General features: G+C 40.3%; 1 protein-coding gene across 5 annotated transcripts in view; it reads left to right on the top strand.

The window, feature by feature from the left end:
* Positions 1 to 16,638, top strand: part of STXBP4 (syntaxin binding protein 4) — a 75,258-nt gene extending 58,620 nt beyond the window's left edge. For all 5 annotated transcript variants that reach the window (XM_086762104.1, XM_086762105.1, XM_086762106.1 and 2 more), the window contains one exon: positions 13,348 to 16,638. In XM_086762104.1, the coding sequence (XP_086618230.1) occupies positions 13,348 to 13,459 (112 nt within the window). In that variant the 3' untranslated portion in view covers positions 13,460 to 16,638. The remainder of the gene's footprint in view (positions 1 to 13,347) is intronic.
* The last annotated feature ends 1,801 nt before the right edge of the window (positions 16,639 to 18,439 follow it).

Here is an 18,439-nt window from a genome sequence, read left to right as displayed (position 1 = left end):
CATTGATGTATTAGCTAGCCAAGAAAAGCAGGGACTTTTTTTTTTTTCTTTTTTTTTTTTTTCCCCCAAACATTCTGCTCTGTTGTCCTTGACTCACCCCATGGTGCCTCGAGCGAGATGTATTAAAGCAGACATGGTTTTTTCTGCAGAGGTTTCCAAATGCACTGTGTATGATACTGCATTCCAACTCTAATCAAAGGGTGGCTTTTATTTTCAGACAGATGTAGGTTACTACACAGGATTTATAACAAAAAAAAAAAAGTAGAAAAATAACTTAGGAAATGAAAGTGAATTAAAAGCCAATTTCATAGCAATGGAAATAAATACAAAAGCAACTATTAAAATGGAGCACTGCTCCCTTGATCTCCATCTGTTGATACAGAGAGCCATTACAGGACAGCTGGAAAGTTATGGCGGATGCTGGATTCTGTTCTGGGTAAAACACTTGTGATACTCTAGGTTTATACCAGCGTAACTGGAAACTGAGCTTGAAGATAGTGTTATCTAGCAATAATAGCGAATAAAATTTAGCAGTAGAACAGAAGAACTCTCAGACTCTTGAAAAGTTTTCCCCCTCTTTTTTTTTTTCTGTTTTTGTCACTGTGCTTCTCATACAAGTACTTACTTTGATGACTCAGCGGAAAGCTATATTTGCTGAATATGCACAATAAATTTCTTTTAGGTTCTGCACTTGATGCTGAACTATTGCAGATGTGACAAAAGATGCATATTAGCAACAGCAGAATCTCAGTTAGTTGAGGTGATGAAGTCTAATTTACAGAAAGCATCAGATGTTTTGCATGTTATCCCCACTTACTGAAACTACAGATTTGAATTGAGTAGTTCCCATGAAAAAGCTTTTTCAGGAATTTTTGCACATCTGATCTTTGATTGTTAATGACTTGTGAATGTTCTTCCCTCTTCTTAATGTGCTCCTAGCATTACCAGTGATGGTGCCCCAGGATAAATCATTGTTCCCTTCTGTAATCTGTTCTGTGAAGTTCTGCATGTTGATCTTTACTGGCAGGCAAGGAAAACCCATCCATTTTAATTGCAGAGAAGGGTATGAAATCACCCTTCATGATCACTGCCTAAAAACTTCTCTTCTGAATGGAGCCACCACACTGAAGTGGTGTTAAGAGCTCTTAACTGGAAGAGTTCATTAGAATGGAATTAACTGAGCATTGCAATAAGACATCATGGTAATTAACTATAACTATTTCCTTACATTGCTTTCATCACTGTTTCCAAATGCCTTTGCAGAGTGTAAGCCAGGATTTTTGCATGCTTGAAAATTCATACCTCTTACTACACGTCGTGATGTGTATGAAGTCAGTCTGCGCACGTTAACTATTTAGACCAAGGAGCAGGGGTTGCTTAAGTCTCTTCTTTCTAACACTGAATGGTAGCAATTTCAAGCTGAAAATTCTACCCCATATTGAAAATATCCTTTTCTAGGAGGAACTTAGCTTGAGGTGCATCCTACCAGATGATCCTTTTCAGTAGGATTTAATCTAACTGTTTAAATGGGGATTAGCAGAATCATCGATAGGTTACAGCCCTGGAACCTGCTTGTTCTCTTTGGCTGGGAATTTCAATCCTTCCCTCTTTGGTGTTAGAACAGCCAAAACCAGGAGAGGCTTCAGAGTGTTTCAACACTAGCCCACTTCCATGTATACAAGATAGAAAAATGTTATAATTCCCAAAGTATAGCCACAATTAAATGGATCTTATATGTGAATTGTCAGTTTTCTTATTATTCAGTTAGGCTGTGAGGCTATATAGAGGTTGCAGTGGCTCTCCACAGCAGTTTTACAATATGCTAAGGACAATCAAATAGCATTTCAATTAGTAGTTGCCTTCGGTTCCAACATGCTTTATTGTGCCATCAAGTAGCCGAGTCCATAAATCTATACGTTATAAATCTAATGCGGTAAACACCCTAGAATGGAATCTTAATGGCACATAAGCTTGAGACAGCTTGCTGTGAAACTTCCATAAATATCTCTGAAGGGGGTGTAGCAATATGAAGTGCATGAGAAATCAGAGTTTAAAAGAAGCAAACCAGCTGGCTTGTGTTACACACTAAAGTGAAACCCACTTCTGTGCATAACTGACATGAATAAAACATTTACGTGGCTGTGTTCCTGGAGGGCTGAGCAGCTCTGCCTGCCAGGGAAAGCTGCCTCTTGTCCCTGAATCCTCACCTGAAGACAATTTTTTAAATCACCTCTTCTATTCAGGAAATCATTCCAGTCTCTCAGTAAATTCTTTTCAATCAACCAGGTTGCTAAGATCAGTCACAAAGGACTGGCAAGTGTGAGAAAACTACTTTTAGGTGGCTGGTGTGTCGTGAACTCATCACTCTGTGCCAGGCGTTCAGGTCGTGTGTACAGGTTTGCCATCAAACAGCAAAAAGTAACGTAAGCCTCTCGGAGTTACATCTCTACGCATTGGGGAAAAAAAAGCCAGTCTGAGTGCCTTACTAATGCGATAGAAATTAACCATTATCAAAAGAACAAAAATTACACCAGGACACCAAAAGGTGGGGACCAGCTTCATTGCTGGTATACCTGTGCTTTCCTCCTGCTGGAGAGTAGAGGTGGAATTTGGCCCCAGAAATGTTTTGAGATAACCGGGTGTATTTGAAAGGAACGGAGAGGACGAGCACTGTTTTATTTTGCCTGTAGCAATACAGTCAGTCACACACAGCACCAGAGTCGTGCCCCGTCAATTAATGTGCCGTAGAAACACATTAGTGGTGCCTGTTTCCTCACCAATTTATGCTTGGTATTTCTGTCCCTGTTCGTATCAGCCAGTTTCGTTAATAGGAGTCAAGATTCTGACCTCATTTGCTCAAAGTGACAATTGAATGTAGCCTAATGGGGTTTTCCGCAGTCCACCGCAATTCCAAAATCATAGAATAAAATCATAGAAAAGTCGAGATTGGAAGGGATGTCTGGAGGCCATCTCGTTGAACCTTCTATTGAAAAGTAAGTTATCCAGAGCCCTGTCAAACCAAGCTTTGAATATTTCCAGTGATGGAGATTCCACTCCCTACCTGGGCACCCCATTCCAATGTTTAGCTGTTCTCACAGTAAAGAATATTTTCTTAATCTAGACAGAATTTCCCCTGAAGCAACTGGTGCCCATTGCTTCCTGTCTGTTGCCATACATCTTTGTGAGAAGAGTGCCTCCGTTTTCTTTATAACTACCTTTTAGGTATTGGAAGACTTTGATTAGATGCCCACACCCCACTGCCCACGCCTTCTCTTCTCTAGGCTGAACAAACCCAATTCCTTCAACTTTTCTTCATGTGCCAAGTTCTCCAACCCTCTAATCATCCTGATGACTCTCCACTGCATCCTCTTCCATTTTTCCATTACCATAGAATAGTTTGGGTTGGAAGGGACCTTTAAAGGCCACCTAGTCCACTGTCTGTCTTGAACTTGGAGGACCAGTGTACTGAAGAGACCTCACATAATAAGGTAAAAAAGTTTGCTATTAATTAGTTTTACTTATTAGATGATTAAGGCTGTTCTTTTGTTGTCAAAAATGCAATTACTGATTTTTCTAATAGAAATTCTTGGCCCAAATAGACATTTTATCTCTAAAACTCAGAAACACAAAGATGCTAACAAGCCCTCGGCAAGTATCACCTACCCCCAGATGTGTATGTGTGCACCTGCCAGTCAGCTGGGAGGCGTTGGGATATGGGGCAAGTTTTGTAAGTAAGAGAAGGTTCCTCTTGTTGACTTTCGAGCTAGTCCTGTGGCTTTTTTTGCCTGGGCTGAGTTCAGGTGTAAAGCTGAGTGAGTTTGTGTTGTAACTGCTGTTAGAACAGAATTTCACTTTTCTTGTATGCTCTGGCATTGAAGTCCTCATGGAAGTCACGGCGCTGCAGCAGTGCAAATAGAAATTGTATTCTGCCGCTGAATGGATTTTGTGAATTAGTAACTCCTGGGTTTGATTTTTAAATAGGAGAAAGACTCTATGCATAACTTTGCTCTCCAAGTGAATTATCATATATGCTAATTAATTAATGCTTATACACTGGTGGTTTAGAATCATACAGGAACAGCATAAAAAGCATAGCTGGGACACCATTTTTATTTTTTTTCCCCCCTAGAAAACCCACTACAGTTAATCTCTTCCATCCTCCCACTGTGTTCACCTTTAACATATGGCAGCTCTGTATCATGAGACTGGCACCTAAAATTAGGTAGGGCCTTGCTATTCTCCCTCCCACTTCTACCCACTCCTTGCATATGTATACAGTTTGTAAGGACCAGCTGTGAATTTTGCCCCTGTAAACACTGTTTTTCTAGCTTTTTAAGAGGACTCGGTTCCAACTATTCCACATTAACTGTTATTTTCCTCAAGAACACTTAAATTAAATTTTTCTGAAAGATAAGTAAAAGTTCCCGGACATTTTAATATTTTGGAATATTTTTCCTTAGATGTATTAGGACCTGTGATGTTTTCTGTCTTATACCAAAGGGGAAACAGTAATATTTGATTTAGGGTTATCTTTCAGCAGTTTATCTAAAAATCAGAAGTTTCATGTGGAAGTATTGTGTGTCAGTGTGACAAAGTAGGCAGTGAAAGTGCTCTGATAGTACACCAGTGCAGCTGAGAAGAGAATTTGGTTCATCTTAAGTAGGACCCTCAAGTCAATACTTGTAAAATACAGTGAATAAAAACCACACATGACACGTTCTGGTAGCTTTTGAAATCATACCCAACAAATCAGGCTTCCACCTGGAAAACCAACACATCATACTTGTATATTTTATAATATCCTATTTTGTTTTAATTTTACTGCAAGCTGGGCACTCACAGGAACTGTTTATGGTTTTGTGACTGAACTAAGAATAGCAAAGCATGTGTGACAGATGAAGAACTTCTGTAGTATAAACACTGATGTTTTATAGCACCAGAGCTAAAGGTATCATCACAAAAGGAAAATAAATCACCGTTGATTTTACTTACTGCATGCTAAATTGAAAACCAAAGCTGTTCCGTTGGTAAGCGTACTCTACACATTTCCACTGCGTTATAAAGGAAGGACCCAAAACCCAACATACCCAAGTGTGTCCAGCTTCGCTTCTGCTGTCCCCTTCCAGTATATACCAGTATATAGCAGTATACTACAATATACAATAGAATAGTTATAGAGTAACAAGAAGTTGCAAATATTTAAATAAAACTGGCTCAGCGCTAACCAAGTGCTAACTGTTATTACTGCTTTTTAACGTATAACGATCCAAAGCTCTCTGCATCTGTCAGCTCAGCGTCAGTTCAGACCATTTCAGACGTAACCGTTGGAATTTGGATGATCCTGACATTTTTCTTTTGGATTTTTGGATAGCCAACTTGAGACATCTTGGGGAATTTTTATTTTCACTAAGTGTTAATGCCAGCCATCTGAAGTACATGACTCTGCTGTGTCTCGGGTTGGTCACTAGGAATAAATACATCCAGAAGTAATAGTCCTCTTCGAAAATCCTGTCCCTGGTTGTTTTGTTCACAGCCACTGCTGGATGAAGACTAGACTTCTTATTAAAAGACACCGCAATGATTTAGTGTTAAGACTTTTTGCTAACTAAAAATTCTTGAAGACTTACCGATAGTTAGGATAAGATGAAAATTTAAAATAGTTTCCAAGGTTTAGAAAAGGTTTCTTGTGAGATACTTGGGTTGTAGGGAGTTCAGTTTCTCTGATTTTCATTGAAATAATTTTGCATGACTATAAGGAAAATAACCTCAGATGTAAAACTAGGAAACTTGGTACGGGATTTTATGATAACATGAGCTTGTAATACAAGAATGTTAAGACCTTAAGCTGCTTTTGATTGGGCATTTTTTTTCTTGTGATGTTGTTTGGTTTTTTAATATCAAGAACCAAAATGGAGAAACATGCTTTCAGCTTCCACAGATACTGCACACTCAGTCCAGGCTCTGCTCTGTCATATAAGGCAGCTGTTAACATTTCTTCTGTGAGAAAATACAGGAACCTGAAATTGTTTTTTGCTCTAGGCCTACAAACCCGACTGAAAGCAGCGTGCTTATTTCTGGTACCTCTGGTGGGTAACTTTACCCTTACACTGATGTGATCAAAGGTGTAATTCTCACCTATCTAGTTACTTCTATGAGTAGGACTGGAAATCATAGTGCAAGTTCAGACTCCTACTACATTTTCCGGTTAGGGCAGGATTTGGCACTTGTGGAATAAGTCATGTACACCCTCCCTTCTGAGACCTCCCTGGGTTTTGGGAGAGCCATCAGAAGCAGAACAATGCACAGCAAGGTTTTTTCTAATATGTGTTTCATCTGAAGCATGGGCCTAAGCCATCACTTAGGCTTTAATGAATTAAAGCTACACATGTAGTTTAAACATAGACCTTGAGCATGATCCAGGCTGTGCTGGAAAAAAAGCTTATGTGATCTCGGCCTAAGCCTGCAATGTCTACCTTATCAAGGGATCAGGCCCGTGATGGTAAGACAGGACTGATGAGAAGTGAGCAAACATTGCACGATTCTTCACAAGTCTAACATTGCTGATTTTTATGTTCTGATGCATTTGCAAGTAAACTGCACCAGCATTTTCCTGATGTTCGTTTAGAGACACAGGATGGTGAGTAACTGATGTATGAAACCAGCGCTTGGCTAACACTGAGGTGAGATGGGTTTCAGGTAGTGCTTTAAAACTGAAAAGTTGGCATATCTACCAGTCAAACCTTTGGGCTTACTCAGCCTTGGCTCAGATCCTGCTGTTATTACTGTTTTTATTTTAGATTGGGCCATTCATTTATTGTTGACAATTTTTAATTATGTAGCACGCTATTTGGCTATATAAATTTTCCTGGTGATAACTGCCTTCTGAAATTGCTCACAGATTTTTCTTGGTAGACAAGTGTTTAAGCGGTTTAATCAAGGAATAAATAGCAAGACTGTCTTCTGGGGTTTCACTTTATATCCCTCAATCTTTAATTAATACTCATGCAAAATCTGCGATCCCTGAGAGAAATACAAGAAACACGTATGTTGTCTTAAGACACAGTTCCGTGAGGTGACAGTGCTCTCAATCTTACTACAGCCAATAAAAGTGAAGGTCACTGCCATCGTCCAGGACCTGCCCAGCATCTCCTGGGGTACTGCTAGATGCTCTATGTTCCTTTTGAAATGTTATCTTGAAAGAGGGTCCAAGTCTTAAACCGATTTTAACAAAAAGGGGAAAGAAAAAAAGAATGCTTAATTTGAAATAATCTGATTTTGATAAATACAATACAAAAAGACAGGAAACTGTCTTCCCTAGATGCTCTCAGGATTGGTTATACTTGCATCAGCGTCACTCAGTTGTTCTATTTTGTTCTAATTGCTTATCTACTAAATTAAAATCCTTTAGTTGTAGTTCAGAATAAGTTACTCCTTGCAGATCCTGTGAGCATTTGCTCTTCAAAATAGCAAGAGTTTTCAATTGCTTGGCTTGGTATCCCCTTACAGCATTTAACACCTGGCTTCTAACCACCGGCATTTTCAGAGAGGATGCCAGACATGACAGATATCATTACTGGGTCTGCAAGCATGTGGTAGCTCTGAGAGCTTATTTCATGATAAACACTGGTGTTGAACAAACAAAAAATTAATAAAAAGTTTAAATTCCTAAGAGATAAGTGTCAGATGCAGCACCAGTAACTACACGCTATATTCAATCTGCTTGTGCAGACTGTAAAGCAACTTAGAAATGCTATCAAGTAGAGATGTGAAGGCAACAGAATTAGCACACTTCTGGCATCTAGACCATCCTGTGTATCAAATCTCGCTGTATGCTGTTTACCTAAACTCCCCAATCACAGGAGGGGGCTGGGCTATACCCAAAAGGTCTGCAGTTACCATGATGCCATGGTCAGAACTTGTTCAGTGCCTTTCAGGAGAGCAGCTCCCTGGTACCCCCTGAGATTCTCCATTGCCTGCTGCTGGCATGAGGACGGGTAATTGTGTCTCACCCTGCCCAGACATGGAGGTCTTTATGGTGTCCGCAAGCTAGGACTACGCCATTTTTGTGCAGGACCTATTTTTGATGGTATATTTTCTTACTATGCATTGTTTCAGAAGGTGCGTAAGAAATATTGCTCATGGCTCAAGAGACTTGCGTTCGCAAGTTTGGTGAGTGAAATAGAGGTGAAAGAGCTAGATATCTTTGCAAACACGCAAGATTTGGGACAGTGGGTTTTGAAGAGAAAAAAGGGACCTTGCAAAGCAAAGGCAATTCCAAGAACAAAGGGAACAGAAACAGAAAGGCCCAGCAACAAAAGACAAAGGCAGTAATTAAACCAAATTTTGCAAAGCTGTGTGTAGTCCAGCAGAGAGCTACACAGGCAGATGCTGTGCAAGAGCAAGCAAGGAAGATGATCTAACCTCTAGATGAAGGATTAAGTTTCAGGATCTTCAGTCAGTGGCATTGTTCTCTATTTTCCTGTTGCTCTGGCGCTCGTTAGCCTCCAAACCACTGCTGCGTGGGGTCTGCGTGCTCGTGGGTAACAAAGGAACGCGTGGTCCCCCATAGAGCAGATGGGTGTACTCCTTCCACAGTAACTGCAGAACTTCCCGCTGGGATATGCCTGTAAGTCTGAAAACTAAAAAAGCTCAATATGGAATGTATTTCTGGGTAGTATAGAGCATGTCCCCTCCAGCCTATTGCATCTACATCTAGCAGTACTATTTGCTGTAGTTTTTTAAAATTATTATTTCAGTAACAGCAGCGAAAGTACTAAAGAGTGAAGCTTTCAGAGCGTGCAGTTGCCTGTGTCTCAGCCTCACCGTTGTCAGCGGTGCTACACTGCGACAACGGCTTTGCCAAAACTTTCAGTTGTGCACAGGTCGGTCAAAGCTCCATCAATACCGTTCAGCCGACCATTGCTGCATTTGAAAGGGCTGGTGAAGTCTGGGAAATCAAAATGTACGATAAGAAAGGGGAAAAGTTTAGCAAAATTAGTAATATGGTTTAAATGGGTTACGTTATTGGGTGTATTCATTTAGGGAGGAAAACGGCTACGCTGGGTTTTGTGTCATTTCATACGAGCAGAGTTTTGCTTTCACTTTCATCTTCTTCAATACTGCTCAGTTTGGTAGAGCAGCACAGGGTTCACATGAGGCCAGAATTTGTCTTTCCAGGTTCAGATACAACTCAATTCTATTTGGCCAGAAACAATGCTTGTTATGAGAGTTTGGCTGATCAATTGCTTAAGGCTGCACCTTGTTGCCTGAACAGATCTCAAACAAATGGGTCTTGCACAGGATTGCCCCTTTTAAAGCTAAGCAGCCCTGGTGCCCTGGAAAGATTCGGCCAGGTGTTATGAATGTGGTCTCATGTCAAAAGGGGGGGAAAAAAAACCCCAACGTCAAAGAATAACACACGGCTGCTTTGTAGCTCAGCATCCTGCACCGCAACCTGCGGCAGCTGTGTTGTCTGCAAGACTTTTCGTGATTCTGTTCAGCTCCAGAGTTGGGCTCTAGTTGGAGAATACAATTTAAGGTGAAACACATGTCTGTGATAATGCTCAAAATCTAACAAAGGTGCAGACATTTTTTCCATTGGTATTTTTCTTTGAATTTTTCTTTTTTTAAAAGATTGTCTTAAGTTCTCATTTTAAAATAAATCATCTTCCATGCAAAGAAGTAAGAGCCATAAGGAGGGTAATTATAATGGTATTTTAAATAATTCGCTACCATTTCTTTGCCAAAAAAAAAATCCCTGTCTTCTCATGTTTTCTTTTTCCAAGCTCTAAAATTTGTCCTGCAATTTACTAATGTTAAAAATACAGGATAAACTACTGACATATTTCCAGATCAAATGTTTCTGTTTTCTAACAGTAAATTTGGCCGCCCTTCAATACCAATGACTTGTTTGAAAACCTAAAAATCTTTAAATATTGTTAATTGCTCTGAAAATGGGAAATTAATCTTTTGACCAAGAACAATTGCAAATGGAAAATATTATACGTTTAGAATTTGTAATGCTAGTTTTCCAAATATTCCTTTAATATTCAAAACAGTTCCGTCAAATAAGCAAAACCTAGAGGTAGATTTGAATTCCCTCTCACTTTTATCGCTGGCCCTAACGCACAAATCAGAGGGGATGTATTTCTAATACAAGAATGTTCCGCAAACCAGTAAATCTGGGATTATCTCTTCGGACTGATTATGTCAAAGCTCTTTAGCCACAGCACTTTTGGAGAGCTAAAAATAAACAGCATGGGGGTTTATACATTTGTTCTGTAGCTAAATAATCTGTGCGTATTGTGCGAGTGTCTACAATGTGAGACGTGGTAGCTGGACGTAATGTTTATTTATCAGAGTTCTTTTCCTCGTAAGGATTTTAGCAAAGGGTTTAGAAGAACCTGTCCTGCTGGCAGCATTCATGGGATTAAATTTAGTGCACGTGTAAAAGAACTGAGTTCAAATCAGAAGCGTTTAAGGCAGATCCAAATTAGAGCAAAATTTGGCCCCATATATTTTGAAAATGGATGAAAACTACTTCTCTTCTTTCTTACCAGGGATTAAACAATGTTATGCTGTTGACTATAGAAAACTGTAACCCTGATTTCAGTGCCACGGTTCTGCACTATTAAAGGTCAGGAGAATTGTTGCATTTATTGATATGAGAACAATTCTTACAGCAGTTAGCAGAAAGCGAGGCATGCTGTCATTTGCCTCTTGGTCCTGAAGTACGTAGGAGGAAAATCTTCCGAAGAATAAACACTTAACAAAGAATTTTTTTAATAGGTTCCATGAAAGACCCATGAATGCTTTTCCACGTAACTCTTCTGCCCATGTGCAGTTTCTCCCATTTCACAAGATTGATACTGCATGCTCATCAGAAAACAGAGCTAAGGATTTAGGTACACAGCAGGTCAAGGCATGCTACATGGGGAAGTCAAATGGGAAAAAATAAAATTAAAAAATAATTTTGTTCTTATTTAAATACAGTAATGGATTGCTGAGAAAATGACTTGATAAAAGCAGGCAATATAAACACTTAAAATAGTACTGCAGGCAATAAATCTTGCATTGGCAGAGCTGGAATGGATGGAATCCAGTTTGTTCCGTTCCCATGGTTCCGCAGGTATTGGAAGGAGTTCTGTGTTGTTTACACAGATAAATGAAATCACATGCTAGGACTTTAATTTAGAGTGATATCTTCAGTATTAACCCATAATAACGGATTTTTTTAATTGGAAAAAAAAAAATTATGGCATTTCCTGTCAGTATAGAAAATATTGCAGAAAACTTCAGCAAAAATATTTCCCATAGTTTATTTACAAATATAAATGTGTTCAGAATATAAATATGAATACATATATTTTCATGTGTTATGGAATAACGGCAATTATGTTCTTGATAAGACAGATTTCCTCTTAAAATGGAATTTTATTAACAAATCTCTCATAAAATATTGTATAAGGGCTGTCTTTATATTATTCATGTTGGATATCATCTGACTTTCTGAAGGTAAACATCAGAAACTTTTGGAACGTTGCTGTCATTCCTAGTAAAAATGGTACATTCACTTTCTTAGAATAAAATCATTACTGTACTTGAGGATGGTCAGTATCTGCAGCTGCGTGTTGTTCAGTTGTAGTTCTGGTTTAACTTCCATGAAACTGATCTCTCCAGCTCCAGTAAGGTGCTGCGTATGTTTGTGATATACTTATGAAGGAACAGAGTCCGTCCAGTGCTGCTTCGACCGAAAAAAGAACTTCTTGCTTTTACATATAACTGGATCTTTTGGGTTTCTTGGTTTTATAAGGATAATAACTGAGTATATGGCCTTTATCTTCCACGTTTTGTTTTTCTTGCTTGGTCCTTACTCAGGTGCTGTTTCAATTGAAGTAGTGGCTAAATTCACAGATTACCAGTTCAGAGATAGGTTAATCTCGTGAATGCAGCTCAAGATGTGACTTACCTTAGCATCATATTCACCTCTTAGTGAGCGGTACTGTTGTCCTCATGATATCCACCTTACTCTGAGCTCAGTACACACGAATGAAAGGTGTGAATGCAAGGTAAGATCATAGCATGATAGCGTTGGAGAAGTGATCCCCATACCCATAACGCAGTGTAGTGGAACATTGACTCATGTTCCTACTTCAACCTGTCAGATATTCAAGAGAGCATTTTTTGAAGACAGAAAGACAAAATGTGTTTTCACTTGGAAAGGTAAATGTAGCGTAGCTCCATTTCGGCACTGGATATCTAGTTAAACCAGTGCCCCTGACAGGTGAGCATAGGCATGGGCTTTAGGTGCACTGCGTGTCAGAAGTTGTGAGAAGAGCTGTTTGACTTTCATGGTGTATATTATATGTATAATATTTTCAGCTAGTTCTTGTAATGAACTTAGATTACAAAATTCATCTTTGCGCTGACTTGACTGTAAAAACTGTGAATTTATTAGCAAGATTTTTTTTTTAAGTGAAAAGAAGCTATTTCCTTTACCAAGAACACATTATTCCAGAAGGGAGAAGAGGCTGTGTCTTGCCCACACACAGTATGGCTAGCATGCATACCACCAATCATAAGGTGTACAGTGTTCTCACCCACAAACAGAAAGCCTATTCCATTTATCTGTCCTTACCAAGCCTTGATCGGGTTCTTTCCATTCATATAGAATCTTACCAAAAACTATAAAGCAGCTTAGACTGCAAGTCAAATGTAGGGTTCAAGCCTTAAAAAGTGGTACTGACTCCCTTTTATTACATGTTAAAGGCTGTGGAAGCATGTCTAGAATTTGGTGTAGAGGACACGTGAAGAACATCCTTTTTTGGATTTATTCATCAGCCTTTTTCCACAAAACCGCAGTGACTGAATGATGCTAGAATATTACTTCATGTTCGAACAAACTGAGCGTATTTCTGTGATGTGACTCCATGCTTGTTCGGCTTCCTCTTGACCACTGTGCCTTTAACTGGTACGATGGCAATGTTAGTACATGGCTAGCTTGTTGGAGTTGTGTAAGACTTTGCTGATCTGGGCTGTACGCTGTTAATTGTTAACGGTTAATTGTCTACAGCTCTATTAACAGGAAATGTCACCAGTTTGTATCAGGAGTCTCTTACAAAAGCCTTCTCTCTAATGTGTTGGGAAATGAGACCTTCAGTCCAGGTTCTAGCACGCAGAAGACTCCACGTTTTGTTTGTAACATCTCACAGTTAGCAAGAAAAAGAGAATTCTGCGTTTGAAAGTGTTGTCATTATCATTACAACTCCAGACTCCATCTGGTATTTCTTGTTTTGAGATTGGTAAACCTATTTTGAGTTGCTAATAGCATTTCTTGTTTCTTGTTAGCCATGTGACACAGACAACATCATGGATCCATCCTGTAACCAGCGCACTAAGCTTGCTTTGCTCTGAGGATGACGACGATGGAATAAGAGAGCTCCCCGCGTCCAAGAGCTGAGGACGTCTGTTGGCAGGAAGTAGTTTGTCGAGTTTCCGTGCGTTAGTGAGAAGATGCACACTTTTTAATCTATGTACTTTCTAGTCTAATGTGATAGTACCTGATGGCATTGGTCCCCTTCAAGTCAGAGGAAGTTCTGCCAGTCTTGTAGGTGGGTTTATTGATGCTACAAAAGATGCAGGCATTGCAGAACTCTCCCTTCAGCCCTCAATCTGTCCCAGTTCAGTGTGGAATCTGTCTTATCTTAGGACCCAATCCAGTCTTTTCATGACTTCTCTACTGGCGTAATTCCACTGACCTGAAGTGAAATTTCGACAGCATTGACCAGCATGAGAGTTAAGATTGGACCATTGGTTGTAACTTCACATGGTAAATTCCAGGTAATGGTTCACTGAAAGACAAAAAGTGAGCTTTTTCCTTCTTTGAACCAATGCTAGTGAGTGGAATGTAGATACCTTTCTTTTAACTACTGAAAACTTTGATTTTTTTATGGAAGAAATTTGCAAATAAGTTTTGCTAATGGAAATTCAGCAATTTATTGCAAGTACTGGAGCCCTGATGACTTTTAAAACAAATCCTTAGTAAGACTGGTGGTTGGGCTTTAGCAAAATGAGTCTCTGATAAGTTGTCAAGTAAAAAGAAACAGTTTTGGTAGAGGACACCACAGTCTGTCAACAATATGAAGCAAGAATGAAAATTATTCTACTTTTGTACTCTGCTAAACTGATACATACATGCATCAAATACTTCAGTGGAAGCTGTGAAGTTTCAAGTACAATGAAACCTGTGAAACCACCTCCAGGATCAGCAGAAATCAGTCACCTCCTCAAAGCTGGTCTTTAAGTAGAGCAAAATAATGTTGTACACGTTGGTGATGATTTAAAGAGGATAAAGAAAATGACGAGAGGTGCTAGTGCAAGCTAATGGACAGGTTTCACTGTACCTCAGTAGCACAGGATATTTTAAATGTCATTATTCACAGCACAATGTACGATGTCAGCTTTGTCAAATTTGTGATTCTGCTACGTTTTTCTGGAGGCTACATATTTGTGTATGTATATAATATATATGTTCGGTGTTGACTAATGAATGAAAGACCTGAAACTTTGCAGAAGCACTGATGAATATGTCAGTGGAAAACCCTGTCTCTGACCTGCAGTCGAAGAAGGAGAATGGGATTGTAACAGTGTGGGGAAGGCACAGGCTGCATTTTTCAGAGCCACACATTTAAAGACTTAGAACCTCCCTGGAAAAGCTCAGGCACACTTCTGCACTCCAGCTCTCCTCTGTTGGCTGTACAAAGGGATGAGGCTGTGCAATCACTTTTTTTTTTTTTTTTAGCAGGTGTGGCATTGGATTTAAAAATCCTTGTAGTCTGAGGAACAGACATAAAGGCCAGACTTACTCGCAGTTCTAGTGCCTATGCCACACTCTGTCCTTGGCGTTACAGAGCTGTGCCACGTCAGGCACGCTGGGGCTGTTGATCCTTTTGAATCAGAGATAATAGTAGCTTTTTTTAAAATCCAAGTCAAGTCTCTTCTTTGAATAGCCATGCAGCAATCTACTGCATTTGGCCTGGGAGCTGTAGAGCACATCACCAAATGTTCTTCCTCCAGGAACAAAGTGCAGCTCACAAAGGAGTTTTTTGCAGGCTTTGCTGGAAGTAATGTCAGGATATATTGAATGAGCAAATGGGAAAAATTTGTTTTGTACTTTTAACTAGGTCAGAACAAAATTATCCCTGAATCTACACAGGTGGTGTGGATTAGGAAGAGCTTGCTCAGCAGACCCACAGTAACTTATATTTCTAAGAAAACTTCTCCCAGCAATAACCCCTAAATGCTTTAGCCATATTGTGCTCCAACGGCTCCTACGTGCTTCGCAGCCTCCTTTGTGTTCCCGGAGAACACAAACTGAAGGGACAGGGCATGGAAACGTTCAAGGCCAGGCTGGATGAGGCTCTGAGCAACCTGATCTGGTTGGGGATGTCCCTGCTCCTTGCAGGGGGGTTGGACTAGATGACCTTTGAAGGTCCCTTCCAACCCTAACCATTCTGTGATTCTATGATTCTATGTGCTTCAGATTCAGGGTTGGACACTGTAGAAGCATTTTTATTTAAATCACTTTTCTGAAAATGGCACAGACTCATGACCCATCGAGGATCTATAACATTCTGAATTCCCTGTGATATTTGCCGTAGCCTTCGTAGTCATGCGGATGCTTTATGACAGGCGCTTTCAGATCCTACTTCCATCCGATCCAGATTGCATATAATTCCAGTTTTCCAGTTCTGTTCAAGAGAAGTTTGACTCTCCATTTGACCCTCGCAGTCTTGATTTATTCTGCTTGTGGCTTTGCAACAGCTAGCTGGGTGTTTCAAACCGGAGAAGCTATTTAGGGACAGAGCGTGGATCAGGCAGGCTGCATGAGCAGAGACCCAGCAGCGATGTAAAGCTGTCCTTCTGTCAGATCAGCCGGAGGAGGACAGCTACGCGCATGCTGCTCGCCCGTCCTGGGGAGCCGGCGATGATCTCTGGCTCTGCGCACGCGACGCACAGCCTGCTGCGCACGGGAGGGCGAGAAACCAAGACAAAATGTTGGCGTTCTGCCTGCTCTGCTTACTGTCTCCACCCACAGATGAGAACATTTCAGAAACTTGGAGACTATTTCTCCCTCTCCCTTATAAATTTGCCTAGAAATTAAAGACATTAGAAATAGATCTCTGAATGTAGCTGGCTGCCTCTCCGGTAAGCGTTACCTCTTCAGATAATCTCTCCGTTATTGAGAGTACATTTTCATACCTACAATCTCCAAATGTTCTAATCTATTTTTGTACACTGGCATACTTGTTTCCTAGGTTATTTCTCTCTATCTCCCCTTGTCTCTTCCTTTCTGTGAAATAGTTGGTGAAATTATTTTGATTAAACTGAACTGTGTATTTTGAGAAAATGGTTTTAGGATGACTTAAAAAGAATTTGTAAAAAGCAGTTGTCAAAATATACAACACTGTAAACAACTTTTCATTTTTATTCCAGAATTAAAAAAAAAAATGAAAAAGAAATGAAAGTGCATGTTATATCCTTTAAAATAATGTAAATACAGCTTTATAAGGGAGTGGCCACAGGCCCATAAGTGATTCCTGTACCTATATTTATTTTCCATATAAAGAGGACATTGTGAAAAATACTGTTCTGGTCCACACTGGTGTTAATCTTTACCTGAATACTTGCACCACACTGCCCTTCAAATACTGCAGATATCCCAGTAAATGTAAAATGGCATGTTCTCCCATCAAACAAACAGCTTAACACAAATACCTACCTACCCAGGCCTGGGAGATACTCGGCTTCGCGGGTGCTGAATGATTTCCCTGTAACACGACTCGGTGTCTCGGGAAATCAGAGGGTCCTTTTGCCAACCCCTCCAGACAGATATAAGCACACACACATATATGGCCACATCAACATCACTTAAATGTTCACATACTGGTCAGACACGCTGCTGGCAGGTGCACGGCCGCACTGCTCTGTGATGTGTGTATATCTGTATATACTGGATAATGTAGATATGCTGTATAATGGCTGCACCGTACTTTTCTACAGTAAAATCTATAGAAAAGGTACAGCTCTTATGTAGGCAAATATATAAAGCCTCTACAGATTTTTCTGATCAGTCGGGGAGGAAACCAACAGTTGCTCTTTGCAACGTTGAAAGCAAAGCAAGGACCATCGTGGGCACAACCTCACAGCAGTAAATCTGTCCTGACACCTTAAGGACTCACGTGGGCTTGCAGCGGTGCCAGAGTCCCCGTGGAGAATTTCGCTGTAATTCTCGAGTAGCATTACTCTCAACGGATGATTCTACTCAGACTTCGTCTGGAAAGCCCCCCGTTTAATACCATCCCCTTTTAAACCATAACTGATACAGCGTACCGCTCCTCTTTGTGCTCAAAAACATTTGTGGCGATGGAAATCTCTTGTGTGCTTCAGAGTACAGATTTCAGTGACAGAAAGCACCGAGGTAATTAAACACTGCAAATCACTTTTTCATCTACTTGGGCTGGGCATATTCCTGAATCAGCTCTTGCTTGCTTTCTGGAGCTGTTGTAGGCATGCAATAGGGCAAAACCCCAACGGTCAGCCACTTTTCATGCTCTAACGTAAAATTTTTCAGAATTACCAAAACCCAACTTTTAAAGGAAGATAAAAAAAGCCAATTGGGTTTGCTACAATTCCTGTGCAGCTCTCTGTGGAGCCTCAGCTACTTCACTTACTCTCCCCACGGTTGTCGTTTAAGGAACAGAAGCTAGCGGTATCCTATCTAGAAATCAATTGGAGGCTTTAGCCTCCCCTGTAAATTAAAGAAGAAGAAATTACTTACACTAAAATGAGAAATACAATAAAATTGGGGTAATTCCTGTAACTTATCCTTTTAACTAGCTGGTTTACTTCAGAATATATTTGCTTTGTGGACACTGTCTGTTGGGTGGCCTCACCTGCTCCTCAGAAGAAGAGGAGTTCGAGCCACCTCGAGCACCCGCTGCCAGAGACGGCCGGGTTTCACGGCGCGTGTTTTGCTGTGGAAGATAAACCTGACAAGCCGCAGCACTGAGAGACAGGTTCAGTCAAGCAAAGCGTTTAACGCGGGTTGATCTATCCCACGTAACATTCACCATCTATTTAAATGCTTCATGTGACGGGCTGCTTTATGAACCCGAAACAAATGGTTTGGCTGATTTCTTTAAGTGTCCTGACAGACAGGAGGGTGTCTTCTGGCATTCAGTTAAGGCAAAAAAAAATACTTTAAGAAAAATGTTTGTGGTTGTGGAACAGGCCAGGCTGTGCAGGACAGGCAAGTGGGAAAGGCTCTCCTGAAGCTCAGCAAATGCTGTTATGGCTTGGCCTGTGAAATCTTGACTTTTCTGGGAACCGATGGGATTCTTAACACTCAGCTCAAGAAACTCACTGAGTCAGAAACCTT

The sequence above is a fragment of the Chlamydotis macqueenii genome, chromosome 18 (genome assembly GCF_036417535.1).
Source record: "Chlamydotis macqueenii isolate bChlMac1 chromosome 18, bChlMac1.mat, whole genome shotgun sequence".
Taxonomy (NCBI): Eukaryota; Metazoa; Chordata; class Aves; order Otidiformes; family Otididae; genus Chlamydotis; species Chlamydotis macqueenii.
This window is presented reverse-complemented; position numbering and strand designations above follow the sequence as displayed.